Source organism: Xiphophorus hellerii, chromosome 19, assembly GCF_003331165.1.
Source record: "Xiphophorus hellerii strain 12219 chromosome 19, Xiphophorus_hellerii-4.1, whole genome shotgun sequence".
In the NCBI taxonomy this organism is placed as follows: Eukaryota; Metazoa; Chordata; class Actinopteri; order Cyprinodontiformes; family Poeciliidae; genus Xiphophorus; species Xiphophorus hellerii.
The window spans coordinates 4,094,355-4,111,282 of NC_045690.1; the positions used below are offsets into that span (position 1 = coordinate 4,094,355).

Below are 16,928 nucleotides of genomic sequence, written 5' to 3' on the forward strand. Positions count from 1 at the left end.
CATTCATCTGGGAGCCTCTGTTTCTCTGGGATCAATCGCGATGCTGCATCCTCCATCTCTGCTTCCTCGTCGATATATTTCAGTTCGGACCGGGATGAGTGAGACGGTTTGCTCTTATTGGTTTTAGAGCAATTCTTTGGGGCTTTTGGTTTCTTCTGCCTCTTTGCATCAGCATCATCACTCTGGAGGTAAGGAAGAAGCTGCTGTTCGTAAAGACACTCCCCCTGAAGATAAATACAAACAGTTGCAGAAGGTTAATTTTGTACTATTATACTATTGACCCTTTGTCACTTGATCATGATGGACAGTGAGGGACAGGACTATTGAACAGGGCAACTGAGATTGTTTTCCCAAGTTGTTTTTGCCAGTTTATTTATGCTTTTATTTTGGTGAGCTGAGTTTTTTTCCTTCTTTTATTCAAACAGTTACCACAGACTAACTCTCAGTTTATAGAGGTTAAGGGAACCCAAGAAGTTCAAACTGACTGGGTCACTTCACCAATCAGAACTGCTTTTCTGCTCATGTTCACAATTTAATCCAATCAGGAAGTCCCTCATCATTCACATACAGGGAAGCAAAACTCTGACATAACATTTGTTATTCTCAGCTTTTATGACGTGGTAAGGACATTTAAAATTTTGTCTATGATGATAATTTCATAAAGAAACAAACCAAGACATGTTCCCAAACTTTTATTGGTTAAACATCCATTTATTGTGAGATCTGAGGTGTAAATATATATGACTGCCTGGAACCTGTCAAACCTTTGACCTGGAAGTGATTCGGCTAAAGTGGGAACCCCACAAGCACCGACGGGGAGCCGTCGGACCCGAGAGCAGGAGGTGGGAGATGCTCAGTGAACCCAGAGGAGAAAGAAAAGATAAACACGTCCCTTTTCTAAATGAAGCAGAAGACATTTATCCACCCTTTGAAACTAAACCTGCCCATTTTTACCTGCAGCTGATCCTGAGAAAGTTACTCTTACTCTCATTAGTTAATTTTCACCACAACATAAACAAGATAACATATTAACTCGGTTCTTCCACTGTATAAATCAAAAGTTTAATCACTTATAAGCCACCAAATGGTTTAAATCTGAACAACTTCTAACTCCATTACAATAATAAGGGGACATTGCGAATGTTTTCAAATTATCATTAATAAGACACATATTTAAATTTTAATGTTGTTCTCCCTCAAATATTGAGTGAGAAAATTGTTTTTGTACATTTACTCAATTATCTTTACTTCAGTATTTTTTTTTTTAAATGTACTTGTAGGAGTATTTTTTTACTACTGCTGTACTTTTTACTTTTACTTGAGTAATTTTATTATGAAGTTTTTCTACTCTTACTTGAGTAAAATGTCTGGATTTTCTACCCACTGAATGACAAACAAACATGTTTTAACCAGAAATTCACCAGACACGGACCTGAAGTTTTTGACAAAGTTTCATAAGTTTTTTAATGAAAGAAACTGATTTGGAATTTCTTTTAGCATGATTTTCTTATTTTTTTGTTACTTATATAAATTATTGTAAATTTTGTCTTTAAAATACCAAAATTTTCACATAACTTTATATTTTGTTCTGTCTGATTATGTAATTTTTAAATATTAAATAACTGTTAATTTGATCAGTTACTCATCTACTTAAGATGTTTTACCAAATACTTTTTTTACTCTTACTTGAGAAAATTCTTTGCACACCTCTGATTAAATTAGAAGAATGTATTCAAAGTGGATTTAACTATTAAACTTAGATGAAGATGCAGACTTTTATGATGACTGCTGATAGTTTTGGCCTTGACAGCATTCTCTGAATAAACAAACTTTTTTCTGTTTTCTCTAATCCGTTTAAAACTCAGATAATCTGGCAGGCAAACGTTGAGCTGCTTGCTGCTATCGCAACCTCTTATTAACATTTAAGTATTTTGCAATTCACACTAAAGGCCAAACATTTCCCACTGAAAACAACAACTGTGGATTACTTTGACAAACAAACACAAATTAGTGCATAACTGCAAACTGGAAAGGAAAGGACATCGTTTTCTTTACTTATTTATGTTCTTCTTTACAAATAAAAATGCAGCTGCAGGCGTTTTAGGCTTTGTTTATATCAACATAACTCATCTAGAGACTTAAGTTTTTGCAGGTTTCTCTTTTAAGAATGTTATAAAACATATTAGTACAGAATACTTCAAAAGTAGGCCGACAGAAATCAAAGTGCCAAAAACATAGGAGTGTTATTAGCATTGCCACATTGCTTCCAACACATTTTGTTACTTGATAATGGTTTACTGTTAATACATGGTGCAATAAAATATAAAATGTAGTTGTAAGATGATGATGTTCAACAGAAAGTGAAGCTTTCAGACCTCCAGAGTCAATATTTTTCAGTTATGAAATCAAATTCACGGTGGATTAAACTGAACTCTGGCCCAATTAATTGATGACCACATTATGTCTAAAAATACAAAAAACCCCAAAAAACTGGATGATGAAAATAGAAGCAGCAGAGACTCGGTGTTGCCATCATTTTATGTTGCATATTGATGAAAAACACAAAGTGGAAACCCCTCTCTGCAGATTATCTCATCACATTACAATAATTACATGAATTCGAAACACAAAGAAAGCAGCATCTGTTTCAATCAAGCTGCATTTTTCCAAACAAAAAAACAAACAACCTCCACACAACTGTCTCCCTGCTAAATTAATTCATTAATTGCAACTGTTGTGATCAATATGAGGGAAAGTCTATGGCTCGACTTTATTCCAGTTGGGATTATAAACTGGAATTTGACTGCATTGTATTATAACTGCGATTAAATTAAATTAGAATGTATGTTATTAAATGTGAACTGTAAATGTTTTTGGAGATAAACTGAAGCAACATTTAGCAGCAAAAGAGGCTAAAAAAGCAACAAGTATTGTCTTTTTCCTGTCAGATTTTATTAAAGTGGAAGTTGTTGTATTCTTCCTTTTGGTTCAAAAAATAAATTCTCGTGGCCTAAATAAACATCGCAAAATAAAAAACACTGCCAGAGTAAAAGAATGGGATATTGTTAAAAATTCAAAAATCATCCACAGAGCTGCAAAAACACAAAATCTTACCAAGTATCTTTGTTTATTTTCAAGTGTACATACTTTAATACACTTAAAATATGACAAAACTAGCTTTTAGCAGGATACAGTCAGTTATCTTAAGTAAATAATTTCTATATATTGATTAAAAAAGGACTAGATTTTGTGTTTTTGCAGTTAAAAACATTATGAAAAATGCTCTTAAACAGTACAGTCTGCTCTAATTTTAACATAACTAAGTTTTAACCAAGTATTTTTGGTGCAGTTATAGCACAAATATATTAGTTTACTTGAAATAAAACAAAACTAACTTAGAAGTAACTTCGCAGTAAGATATAGGAGCTTGTTTTAAGTCAATGATTCTTGAATATTGATTTAAAAAAAAAAGTTAAAGATACACTGGCAGATTATTTCATTTATAAAATGGGGAAAATATCTTGTTATAAATTTAAAAATCTGCCAGTGGAACTTTATGAAGGCCATGTATTACTTAAAATAATCTCCTTTATTTTGATGAAAAGTAACTTTTAAGTTAGTTTTCAAGAGTACAAAGATATTTGAACTAGAAACCAGACAAAAATACTTGTAAGATTTAGAATTTTTGCAACATAAATCACATTATTTTGGGTCACTTTTGACCACTAAAGCATAAAGAAAAAAAAAAAAGTGATTTGCTGTATTCTTCTATTTTACTTGTGTTAAAAAATAAATCTTTTTGGAATCAGTTTTCTGATCTCCCTGTGCATGTAGGTCGTCCTGGCCTGACCTACTTCCATCTTCCTGGGTTTATGTAACGGTTCAGAGAACCGTTACATAATCATATGAGGAGGGGGGTCTGCGTGCAACTGGCGTCTGTTTGCTGCAAAGAGGCAGCGCGATTCAAAACAAACAAACAAAAAAAATATCGCTGTCTGGCAGAAACTGGGTCTAAAGGACAAATGAGTTATGAACAAGAAACAAACCAAAAGAAAATTAACCATTTTCCTACAGTGAGAAATCAGCTGAAGTAGTTTTCTGGCCGATCCTTAAGAGGCAGATTTTGGTTGATTAATAATTTTTTTTTGTCTGAAATATTGCTAAATATAGCAAGAAAGTTGCTAAGTTGGTAATATTGGGCTGTAGGCCTGTCGCAATAAGTAAAAAAAAAAAAAAATCAATAAATCAATTTGAAGTTCAATAATTTCCGTTTGTCTGATTTATTATTTTTTTCTTTCTAACAAAAACTGGATGACTAAAGTCTTCAGTTTGGTGTTTTGGTCTCAACTTGCTCTTTTTTTGAAGGAGAATTTTATTTACAAAGACTTTATGATTCATTGTATTTGTTGGTTTGTTTATTTAATTTGGATATTTGAAATGTCTTCCAGTTCCAGTGTTACATTTTATAAATACAATATAAATAAATGCCCCTTTAATGGAAAAAGTCAATTACATTTCAAATCAACGTTTGTTCAAAACAATATTTGTTCTTTCTTTTGTGAGAAGCAGATCAGCTGCTGACCCAGAAACGTCAATCAGTTTTTTATTTGATTTCACAATAATAGTTACATAATAAAAAGAATATATATCTTCTGTGTCCTCTATATTTTACTGGATTAAAGAGCAACAGGTCGGTGACACAGAAAGTTTAGATAAAGAGATTTTTGATGAGGATTTTAATATTAAAATGAAGGAAAAGTCAAGTAATTTCTGAACAATCATCATCAGTAGGACTTTAATTGGTATTAATGAGGGGCTTTTCTCGCTCAAACTAATTTAGGAACATTTACTGAGAAGCAAAGTCTGTGTTTCCCAGTTATACATAATTTGGCTCAGTTCCCTTTTTAAACAATAACAGAAGCAAAGATAAATGACCTTAATTTTTACTGTAGTTTTAAGATTTACTTCATCATTTATGGTCCCATTAATCCTTAAATTAACCGTATTTAGTTTGCAGGTTATATGATAACGTGAAGCTTTTTCTCTGTATTATTCCTCTTGGGTCCATACAGGTGGGATTGTTTTTCTTTTATTATTCAATAAAATAAAGAGGTAAGAAGAGCCCACCTTACTATAATCTCTGACCCACTTACAGGGATTTGGACAAATTCAGGGGTCTCATCTGAGATATGTTCTGCCAAAGAGCAGATGGTGAGACAAAGCCAAGAACTATCTTTTCCAAAAGCAAAACCAGATATTTGATGATCGTTTGTATAATGGGAGCGTTCCAGGTAAATGCAACTCTTACTGATGTTACTGGGTTTCAAATGTCATCATAACAAATTGGCCTGTTTACCCATTTCTGTTCCAAATGCTCTCAAGGTTTATATCATGGATGATGTGCAGTGCCTTGAAGAAAAATCAGAAATGTCAGATTCCCGCATAAAAACAAAAGTACAGAATATTCGACCCAAAAAGTTATAAAACTTCTTTTATGAAGGGAAAAGAATGGGACCCTTTTTAAAGATATTTTTCTCTAGTTCTATAATAAAAAAAAGTTCCCCAGTGTTTGTACTTTGGTCAGTTTGGCTAGTAATAAAAGTAGTAGAAGTACTTAAAAGTAAAAAATACAACAAAACAGTAGAAAATATTTAACAGCCTCACAAATGCAAATATTTGTTAAATATTTTAATATATTTAACAAAAAAAAAAAACCGGAAAAAATGTGATTCTGAAATTAGATTTAAGTTCACAGAAAGGTTCAAATAGATTTCGAAGAAAGCAGCTGTTGTATTTTTAGTGCCTCCCGTTTATAAAAAGACGGCTCAGGATTTTTTTTTGGATGTAACTGAAGGGAGATATGACGCTACAGACCGGAAACAGATTTTTATTTTTAACCAAATCCACAATGAAGCTTGTTCATCATTCAAGGAATTTGGCTTTAACGTCACAACACCAAATATAGCAACTCCAAACAAACCACAGTTGTATGTTCATCAGCAAAGCAGCTGACTCCTCTCATTCATGTGAGTTTATAACATTTGGGTTTCCTTTGGCTAAATGCTCACTACTGTCTCTCTATTACGAAACCAAGCAGGATTTACGCAAGATACTTGGGATCATTTATGAAACCATTTTCCCATCACCAGGCACCTGATCTGTGTTTACTCTGAATTACAGTATTGTAGATAGAAACAAAATTAAATTCATAATAATTAAACTGCAACAAAATGAGTAAAATGTGTAAAAAAAACAAACAAACTATAAAGCTTTAACACCAAATTTATAATTTTTGATACATTCCATGAAAAACCTGCTGCACTTGATAAATAAGTTGCTAAATATGCTATAAATCTTTATAAAAATACACATTTAATGAGCAAAATAGTTTTTAAAATAGTAAAAGTGATGTAAAAGTGCATTTTTTAATGATGATAATTATACATGTCCATTTAAAAAAACTATATTTTACTCAGTTGCACATTCTTTGGATTGGATTATGATATTTTTGTTAACAGAACAGTATTTTATGTTGTAAATTTGTCCTTACTGTGCAATATTTTATTAATTTTGTGTTTTTAATATAATTTACCTCTTTCCCCCACCTCTTTTGAAAATTACTCATCATTTAAGAAATATAAATACGCATTTATGTTCAAATAAGATTAGTAGAAAAAGTTAAACATCTGTTAATGTCACATTTTTTACTGAATCAAACAGGAAGTGTTTGTATTTTGAAAAGAGAGCAAGTTATCATAGTTCATTTCATTTTGAGCTCTTTTTGGAGGCTTAAATGTGAGTCTAAACTTTCACACCAACCTCGTTCCAAGGCCATTGAAGAATGTCGTTTGGTTGCATTCACACAGTATGTCCTGCTTACATCCCCCCAAGCTAAATGCTAACGCTCCAGACGGCCATTGTCTTCGACTTTCAAGGGTTCGTCCTGATTGCATTGATGTTAGAAAGTAAAAAAAAAAGGGACTCTCCCATGAGACGCTGTGTGAATTCTTCTGAGATGCAATTGTTTTACTACTAGACTGTAAACAAAGCCACCATTTGAGAAATTATTACAACAGCAGCTAATGATTATTTTAGTAAACTGATTATTCTGATGATTAATCGGATAGACAAAATTGGCGTATTCTGCAAATTTTTCATTTAACCATATAAGCGTCTTTTTTACAATACTAGAAGTACATTACAAATGCAAACAAATAACAATAGCAGGCAGTTATAATGGGTTCCCCTCATTACCCATCCCCACCACGTGAGGATGGGTAACGTTCCTGTTCGCCATTTTTTTTGGACTGTTTTCCACTGAATACTTATTTAGGTCAGATTTTTTATGATTTTAGTTTTTTTTATTCATCTTCAAGTTGGTGTTTACTCACCTCACTCTCATCTCTCATGCCGTCTATGAGCTGCATCACTGCAGAGAAGTGGCGGCAGCGGAGGGAATGATCAACCGCATGGAAAGGAAGCAGTTTGTGCTGCCAGTGTCTCCATTCCCACAAAGACAGCTCTCTGGATGGTGGTTTGTCCCTGGAAGTCTCCTCCTTTTTCACAAAAATAGGAATTATTTTCAAGTTTTTTATCTCTACTTTCAAACTTCTTGGACACATTTGGAAAGAAATACTATCTGTAAAATTAGCACAGAGTTCAGAGATGCACCAGTCCTCTTATTAATATGAGTTCCAGTGCTGATCCAGTGCTGATATTGACAGAAATTCTTAATCGGGTATCGGTGACAATGTGCCTGATCCATAAAGGCAGATCTATTCAGTCTAATTTTATGCTTTGTGCTCTGAGTGACATCAAGCTTTATATATTTTAAATTCCTAATTGCACATTTCTGAACCATTTGAAAGAAGGTTTGTTGCAGTTTACTTTTCACATGTTTCACCAAGGTGTTTAACCAACTGGTTTAGTGACTTTCAGTTTCTTTATTATTTATTCTACATTGCCTAATACTGCCAATTACACTGACTGAACCAATTAAAGTTGTTTTATATGTTTGACCAAGCTTGTAAAGACATTGGTGTATTTAAGTGAGCTGTACTGGTGTAGTTATCAAATAAATGTGTAATTCAGTACATTTATCTCTGTTGCGTTTTAAGACAATTCAGCTGGTTTAGTATCGGATCAGTACTAAACCTCAGATATCCGTATTGGTTTTGGAAGTGAAAAAAGTGGATCGGTGCATCGCTAGATGAGATGCTAGAAGATTAAAGGGAAGGAAAAGAATGAAACCTGAGGTGTTGAGTCACTGGGAATGGACATGAAGTGGGACAGCTTCAGAGTTGGATGAGCCTCGTGTTCTTCCAGCCTCATGGTCGACGACCACAGAGAATATTCTGCTCTGCTCAGAAAGCCGTCTGATGTGGGACTCTCCTGTCGAACTGCACACATACAAATTTCAGGAAGTCACATTCAAACGAGCATCCGAGACATTCAGGGTGGATTTTCCTGCCATCGAGTCACTAACTGAGGTTCTGAGGGTGGATGAGTGAAGTCCCGTCCCGCAGTGTGGGACCTTCGACCTCTGACTGTACCTCCTGCTCTCTTTGTGGTCAAACTGGCCTGAGGTGATGTGTATTTTATGCAGCTGGGGATTCACGCCCTCAGGCAGCATGCGGGGGCTGCTGGGATACATGCGGAACCCGTTTCTGTTGCCGGTGATGGACTTGTACACGCTGCGCTTGTTGCTTTGACTCTGATTGTAGGTCTGTGGAAAACAACGACTTTCAACTTGCCACCACTTCACAAGCAAACCTGAATGAAGTTGGCCTCCCAACGATTTTCAAATTTAGCTAAATTCATGCCAAACGTTTGTACAGAATTGTTTTTTGTTTGTGCTGCTTTTGTTTTGAAGATATTAATAAATGCTTCCAGAGGTCAGAAGTCAACCAGCCAACCCACTTCCTTCAAAACAGACAAATATGGTGTTTGTGCAGCAAATTTTTTGTTTGTGCTGCTTTTGTTTTGAAAATATTACTGAAAGTTCAATAGTCAAAAGGTCAACCAGCTCCCCCACCTTATCACTTTTCATGACCTCTGAAAATTATATTAATAGCTTCAAAGTGATAGCGGCACAAAAAAAAATATTGCTGCACAAATGTAGCACAAACGTTTAACACCAATTTAGTTTGACTCAGGTAAAGTGGGGGATGGCTGTCCTTTGGATTTTGAACTTTCATTAATATCTTCAAAACAAAAGCAGCACAAACAAAAGAATTTGCTGCACAAACATAACACAAATGTCTGACACCGATTTTGTTAGACTTTAAGAAAGTTGGGGAGGCTAACTTCCCTCAGGCCAGTTGCAAACTAAAGATGCCAATCAGAGACGGAGGCCTACCCTCTCCTCCCGTCCCTCTGTCAGGATGACAACGATGCGTCCCTGTCGTTTGCGGCCGGTACGTCCCATTCGCTGCACCAGGCGGATGGGATTCTTCTGAGCGTCGAAGCACACGATGAGGTCCACCTCACCGATATCCAGCCCTTCTTCCCCCACACAGGTAGAAACCAGAGTGTTAAAGCCCCCCTGCCGGAACCTGTGGACCACCTGTCACATAATTCACCAGGGATTTAATGTCCTGTCTCTTACGGGCTAGACGATAAATTAATGACAATATATCGCAATACAGACATGATCAATATCAATGGATGATAAAGCTGATAGAATATTCCATATAGAATATTCACTAAACTCAATTTTACACGCTCAATTTCTCACAACCAGGTAAGTAAGTTCAACTAACTCACTCACTCTTTGGTTAGCTAGCAACAACCCTGATGAGTAACATGCGAAGGAGCAGTTTAAGGTTTCTGCTTAAAAATAAACAACTGCATGAAGTGAAAACTGTCGATAAAACAGGAAAGGTTATGCCAGCATTTCATTCAATTTTTGTGGCATCCATGCATTTATTTGAGCTTCAAAGTATAATTTTGACTGGCATTAATAAGAGAAAACCCCTGATTAAATCTTCTGCACAAAGGCTGATGAAATAATTGCTCAACAGCATCAATAAAAGCCCAACATAATTTACTGTCAACTCTTTGTCTCCTAAAGTTGTATAGATAAAAACAAGAAAACCAGTTTTGACCTCCAGTTGCTCCTTTTGGGTGAAGCCTTTGACGCCTTTCCCAGCAGAGGCTTGGCCCATAAAGGTCATGACCCTTATCAGTGGTGCGTGTCGGTTTAGCATGCTAGCGATCTCCTGGACGCTTTCCCGAAAAGAGGAGAAGATCATCACACGTGTGCTTACTCCATCTACACCAGAAATAAGAAAACGGGACAGAAAATGCTAATAAATCTGAATTTCTTCAGATTTATTCAGCATTGTATGTGCATGGTAGTGGAATAAACATGTCTAAGCTAGAAGAATCATTCAGTTTATGAGTCACAGCTTCGTAGTGCTATATAAAGGAGGTTACCATTAGTCTCTGCTGAGCTCTGAACCCACACGTTAAAGTGCTGCAACACCACCTCCTCCAGTTTTTCCAGTTTGGGATGGCTGTAAATGAATGGACCTGGAAGAAGTTGTAAGAGATGAAAAACTGGTCAAAAATAGAAGCATGGTATTTATTTTTCTTCCAGAAAGGAGGAAAGAACAGCAAATGTCTTAGGCAAGTTTATTTGTGTAGCACAACTCGGCAATAATTTCTGGAAAATGCACAATGTTTCCAACCTAATGACATAAAAAATAGATCTAAAAGATATTACTGTTGCATTTAGTATCATTCTGTGGTGTCTATTCAATGTGATTCTATAAAAAAAACTGCATTTGTTAAACATATTTTAAAAAACATAAGTTGGTTCTTTATCATTTTAGCCAAAGCACTTCTTTATATGATGGTATTTGTGTTTGTGAGGCTATGATTGCAGTTACCTAAAAAAATAAGTAAAAAATGTCTTATAGTCACTTTTTTGCTAAAACTTTAAGTTCATACCTGTCCACTCCTAATTATAAGTAATAAAAACTAAACTAAAACCAAGCTGTATTTAACTAATAATTAATAAAAACTAGCAAGTGAAAAAAGTGGATCGGAGCTTACCTAGATGAGATGTTGGAAGATTAAAGAGAAGGAAAATAATAAAACCTGAGGTGTTGAGTCACTGGGAATGGACTAAAAACTAATTATAACTAACTGAATTAGACAAACAAAACGTCAAAATGAAATAAAACTAAACTGCAATGAAAACCCCCCAAAGTATTATAACCCTGAGTCATTAATCCAGTTTTCAATCTGTTGTAAAAATTAAAATTTGGATGTCCCTCATCCACACTGAATTTAAATTATTTTACAAAAGGCAAAAACTGAACAGTTTGAATGAAAGTTTGTTATGAAAAAGTCTTAAGCTCTGAGTTTGAGTAAGAGTAATGAGTGATCCACTGTACCAGTCTGGTGGTGTCAGGAACATCGTCTCCATCTCCTGGTACAGATCCATGAACGTCGGAGTCCTCTGCAATTCATTCTTAGCTCTGGACATTTCTGAGCAAAACAAAGCAGAACACAGACTCGCATTACACACAAACCAACAAAATCAAGCTGAAACGTGTGGAAAAATGTTCTTAGCATGACATAAAAAAAAGGAACAGACCTCTGGATCCGTCCATGATTCCCTGTAGGTAGAAGAAAAGCGACCGGAGCCCCATCTGGATCAGCAGCTCGTAGCCGTGGTACAGGCTGATGCAAAGGGCAAAGTCGCCCTCCAGCACTCCCTGGTGAGAACCCTGAAAGGAGCAACACGCCATGAATCAGCGAGAAGAAACCCAGACCAGCTGGAGAATAATAATATGTCATTTTATTATCAAATACATTAGCAAAAATTCAACAGTTTGACAAATCTAGTGAAGAACCTCATGTCAAAGGCAATATTTAAAATTATATATACTTCCAACAACAGTGATTTTTGATGTTCAAATAGTTTAATCAGTAAAATAAAAGTGAAATAAACTGCAAAATCTTAAAAAAGAGTCCAGATTTGCAAACTACATAACTAACGGTTGTCCTATCAACAATTTCTACCATCTGCACTGCAAAAACATAAAATATTACCAAGTATCTTTAGTCTAATTGAAATGAGACTAAACTAACTTACAAGTAACTTTTCAGAAAGATATAGAAGTTTGTTTTGTGTCAATACGTCCTTAATATTGATTTAAAAAATACTTGTTCCCATGTTATAAGTGAAATAATCCCATGGAAACTAGCACTTTTTAAAATAAATATCAAGGATGATTGACTTAAAACAAGCCGTTACACCTCACACAATATTTGCACTAGAAACTAAACAAAAATACTTGGTAAAAATGTGTGTTTTTGCAGTTTGAGCTGTGGATAAAAAGTACTAGTCCAATTTCACTTATAACAAGACATTTTCCTTTGTAATAAGTGAAATAATCTGCCAATGGAACTAAAACTGTTTTATTAAATATTAAGGAGTGATTGGCTTAAAACAAGCTTCTATATCTTGCAGAAAAGAAACTTGTAAGTTCCATTTTTTAAAGTGTACTAAGATATTTCCACTGGAAAGCAGACAAAAATATTTGTTAGGAATTTGTGTTTTTGCAGCGCAGTCAGACTATTTGGAAACCACGTATTATTTTCTGGTCTGTAATGTGACAAAATGTGGAAAATGCAGGAACACTTTTCTTTTAGAGCAGTGAGAATCACACAGATGATGCAGATGACTAATTAAAAGTTAACAGAACTTGAAAACACAAAGGTTTCTAAAAGAGCGCATGCCTTGATGTGCGGCGGCGGGTTCTTGCGGAACTGATCCCTGGCGAGAATGAGCTGGTACTTGCTGAGCGCCCGCAGGTCCTTGTGGCCCATCACTCGGTTCTGAACCAAACGGGACATGAACCTTTCCAGAACCTAGCAGGCGCAGGGAGAAAAAAGTATAATTTAGTGATACTTCCTGTAAAGAGAGGAAATAAATCAGCCCAACATCAGCAGCATGCCCACGGAGAACAGGTTTGACACAATCGTTGCCACTACTGCCACACAGCAGACCTGCTGAGAGGTTTTATTCTTGATAAAAATAAAAGATGTTGAATTCTTTGTTCCTTTTGCCTGTCCTCGTTTCCAGCTAATGGGAAAGCATCCATCCAATTTCACAAAGGCTTTTTATCCACACATCTGCAGATAATGATAGACGGGGTCATTACGACTTCAATTCCATCTGAGTGAAATTTCTGCTCTACAAATTGAATAGAACAAAAAAAATGAAAGAAGTGGGTCATTCACTGAATTTATGTGTACAACAAATAATAAATCCAGTTTTGTAACACGTGAAAAGCAATTTGACTTGCTTTGTGGCCATTCCAGCATCACAATCTACAAGAGAAGAAAACAAGCAGGAAGCATCCGTCGAATTAAAACCGTCGATTAAGCAGAGCCCAATTATCCCTGCTCTCATGAAACGCTTTCTCTCAAAATGTAAACGCATCCTTACATCTGCCCCACTTTCCTGAACAATGGGTTGAATAATCTGAGCTACAGATTAAATGATAACCTGAAACCTGCTGACATTTCAGAAAACACCAAGCAAACAGAGAGAGAACAGACCATCTGGTTGGATCTGTGCTTCGTAACAACACTCAATATCAGCTGTGCTTTAAGAATTACCTAATGGACGACTAAAAAAAATAACAGCAAAAAAATAATTAAGAAAAGCTAATTTTTTTAATCTTCAACTCCAGTTTTTGAGTAGCAATAACACATAATTGTCGGATATCATTAAACAGTCAAAATGATTCAACTGTTTCATGTTATAAACAAAAATGAATAAATTACAGACGCAACTTTAGGGTAATGCAACCAGACGGAGATGAATTAAACTGAATAATTTGACATAAAGACACAAAGAAAAGACAACAAAACTTTCCTCTGAAGGAGGCGAGTTTCATGTAAAGTGCTATCAAGTTTTCTATTAATGATCTCTGAACATTTCCACATTTTTCATTTTACTGCAAAAATAAAGAATAAGCGAAAAGAAAATTATAAATCTGATACTTACTCTGATAATGTAAATAAATGTCACACGTGTAATGTTTTTATTAACTGAAATATTTAAATGCATCATTTTCCTTCCACTTCACAAATTTGCACTTCCTTCAAAAACTCACTGAAGTTTGCTGTTGACAAAATGTGAAATAATTCATGGAAACTTTTGTAAATACTTCCAGAATCACGGCTGTCTATTTAATACCTCTTCAGTCATTATAAATGAATATATTATTCACTCTAGTTGCATCTAATCTAATTAGAAATTTTACTAAATTTCTTTTCTTTTTTTTTAATTTTTGATTTAATAAAACTAAGCAGCAAACCATAGATGGGGCTGTTGCAGTAAGTCCACGGGGGATGTTGACAGACAGGAAATCCAGGTTTTAGAAATGAGTTTCTTGGCTCCAAACCACAGAAAGTGGTTTCTGGCTGATGAAGGCTTTCAAACGAAAGGAATGTCAACACAAAAGAAAATTCAAACCTCTGTTTTTGTTTTGAAATCAAACATCAATTAGTTTCAGTGAGTAAGACAAATGCTTGAAGGTGACTTATTATGCTTCCTTGAACAGGCTAAAAAAGGTCTATACAAGGTTCATTATAGATTTCTGCACAAAAATCATTCTTAGATAATGAGAATTTAGTCTGAACAGTTCTGTTTAGGGCTGTTTAGGGCTGCTACTGACCACGCCCCCGTGTAAACGTGCGTTTACACTCACACGTTAAAATGGCTGCAAACAGAGCCGCAATTATACAACCGTACATTTTTGAAAAGCATTAGTAGAGCCTCCTGCACAACCAACAAGAATGCAGCAAGTGGTTTCTGGATGGAAAGTCAACAACAAAACACTTATCCTTTCCAGCAGCCATTCTACAGCAGTAAAACCAGCTGACCGAACATGCTGGAGCTCTGCTTGGGTTGCTAGGTGACGGGTTGGGGTTGCTAGGTAACGGACAGGCTTCGCTGGGGTTGCTAGGAGAGGGGCTGACTAAGCTTTGCATAACATGTCATATTATTTTTGTTATTAAATCTTTGTACAGAAACTAAGGATCTATATAATAAAAAAACCAGGAAAATATAAAACATCCCTCTCTGTTTTTACGTAAACAGTCCACTCGGGGAGTCCACATTCCTAGCAGAAAACGGCCCCACTGCTTTCCACAGTCGGCTAACAGACAGGTGGAGCTCAGTGTGGAAATGCGTACACAACGGTCAAATCCAGATTATGAGATTACACAGAACCAGATTACTGAGGTCACCATTTTTGCCTGTACTGGTTGGAACAACAGGGAAAGTTCAGAAGGGAAAACTGCAAGTTGTTTTATACTGTAAATACAATTTTTTAGCTAATTTCTTAAGTGTTGGTCTTTTTTTTCTTCAACTGCTGTAAATACTTTATGTTAAAGTCAAAGTAACAGAGTTTGATTCTGTCAATGTGGCACATTAATACAAACACGAGGATTTTTTTAGGAGTGGTGACATTAACTATTAATTTATTTATAAGATTAAGTGTTTAAGAGCAAAAAACACTCAAGCAGCACCGTTACCAGCTATTAAAATCAAACAGACCACTTTCATTAAGAAGACATCAAGTCTGAGCATGCTCAGTGTGAACTTGCTGCTGCCTGGCTAAAAGGCACAGAGGTAAGAAAGCTTAGTCTAAAATTAACACAGCCTGACCTACGCTGACATGCATCTCGACACCAGGATGGACTTAATGTGACAGCCAATTAGGTTTGTTAGAAATGTCAACATTCATCTAATTAATGTTGTTGTTGCTGAGCACTGCTAGTCAGCAGGCTGAAAGAAAGCTGTTCTTGTCAACAAACTGCTAAAACATTGATAAATAGTTGTCTCTGCATTTGATAAGTACTTCTTAAAGTTAAATAATTTGAACGTCTTTTCACATAGATGTAATTTGGTGGTATATAGATAATAAAAACAGGCTTTGAATTAATTTATACAAATTTTTCTATTTATGTTGCTATCTAGAGTGTTAAGGGCCACATAAAAAGCTATGGCGGACCGGATTTGGCCCCCGCGCCTTAAGTTTGACACGTGTGAACTAAGTAGTATCAAATTATCAGAGCATAAAAGTAGAAATAAATCACAAAACAAGGGCCAGCTGATATTAACAACAGATACAATATAGCTAGAAGTCAAGCTGATGAAATACATTATTTTTAGAATGAATTTCTAAAATAAATTCGACATATTAAACTTTTAATGTGTGTATTCATCTGTAAAGAATAAAAAAACTCCAGCTAAACTTAGTGGGTGTTTATTCTTTAGTTTTTTTATACTTTTTATAACAGGGGAAAAAAGGAAGAGACAAAAAGTAAAAGTATATATTCACTATATTAATGTGACGCTTTATTTACAAACTTTTTATGTAAATAGTGTTTCAGTAAAGCAGTGGACTGAGGAGAAAAGTGAACAGGTATAATAATCTGTGTTTTTATTCTTTATTTTTTATATACTCTCTTTTTTTTACTGGGGAATAAAGGAAGAGACCAGAAGTAACAATTAAAGTAAAAAAGAAACCACAAAAAAGAGAGCATATATATCCACAGTTACAATAAAAATAGAAATCAAAGCTTGCATTTCTTAAAAAATAGACTTAAAATATACAGTATATGTGTGTTAAAAGATTTTTTTTTTTACATATTTCTGACTTGGACGATAATATCACTGTAAATATGGGCAGAGATGATAATTTATGAACTGCTTTAATTATATTGTTGTTATCCAAACTTTTTATGTAAATACTGTTGCTGTAAAGCAGTGAGGGCCCCGTCTGCTGATTGTAGTAGACGGGGTCATGCAGTGAGCCTGCGAGGTTCCACCTCCTTGTGGAGGATTGTTAGTGTGCATATCAGTCTCAGTGTGGACTCACACAGACACTCCCCGC

General features: G+C 35.2%; 1 protein-coding gene across 1 annotated transcript in view; it reads right to left on the minus strand.

Moving 5' to 3' along the window:
* Positions 1–16,928, minus strand: part of fancm (FA complementation group M) — a 45,615-nt gene that overhangs the window by 11,107 nt on the left and 17,580 nt on the right. Inside the window, 12 exon segments of the mRNA XM_032547832.1 lie at positions 2–224; positions 7,392–7,556; positions 8,251–8,399; positions 8,486–8,513; positions 8,515–8,551; positions 8,553–8,725; positions 9,359–9,565; positions 10,107–10,273; positions 10,438–10,534; positions 11,405–11,496; positions 11,606–11,738; positions 12,754–12,885. Of these exon segments, the coding sequence (XP_032403723.1) occupies positions 2–224; positions 7,392–7,556; positions 8,251–8,399; positions 8,486–8,513; positions 8,515–8,551; positions 8,553–8,725; positions 9,359–9,565; positions 10,107–10,273; positions 10,438–10,534; positions 11,405–11,496; positions 11,606–11,738; positions 12,754–12,885 (1,603 nt within the window).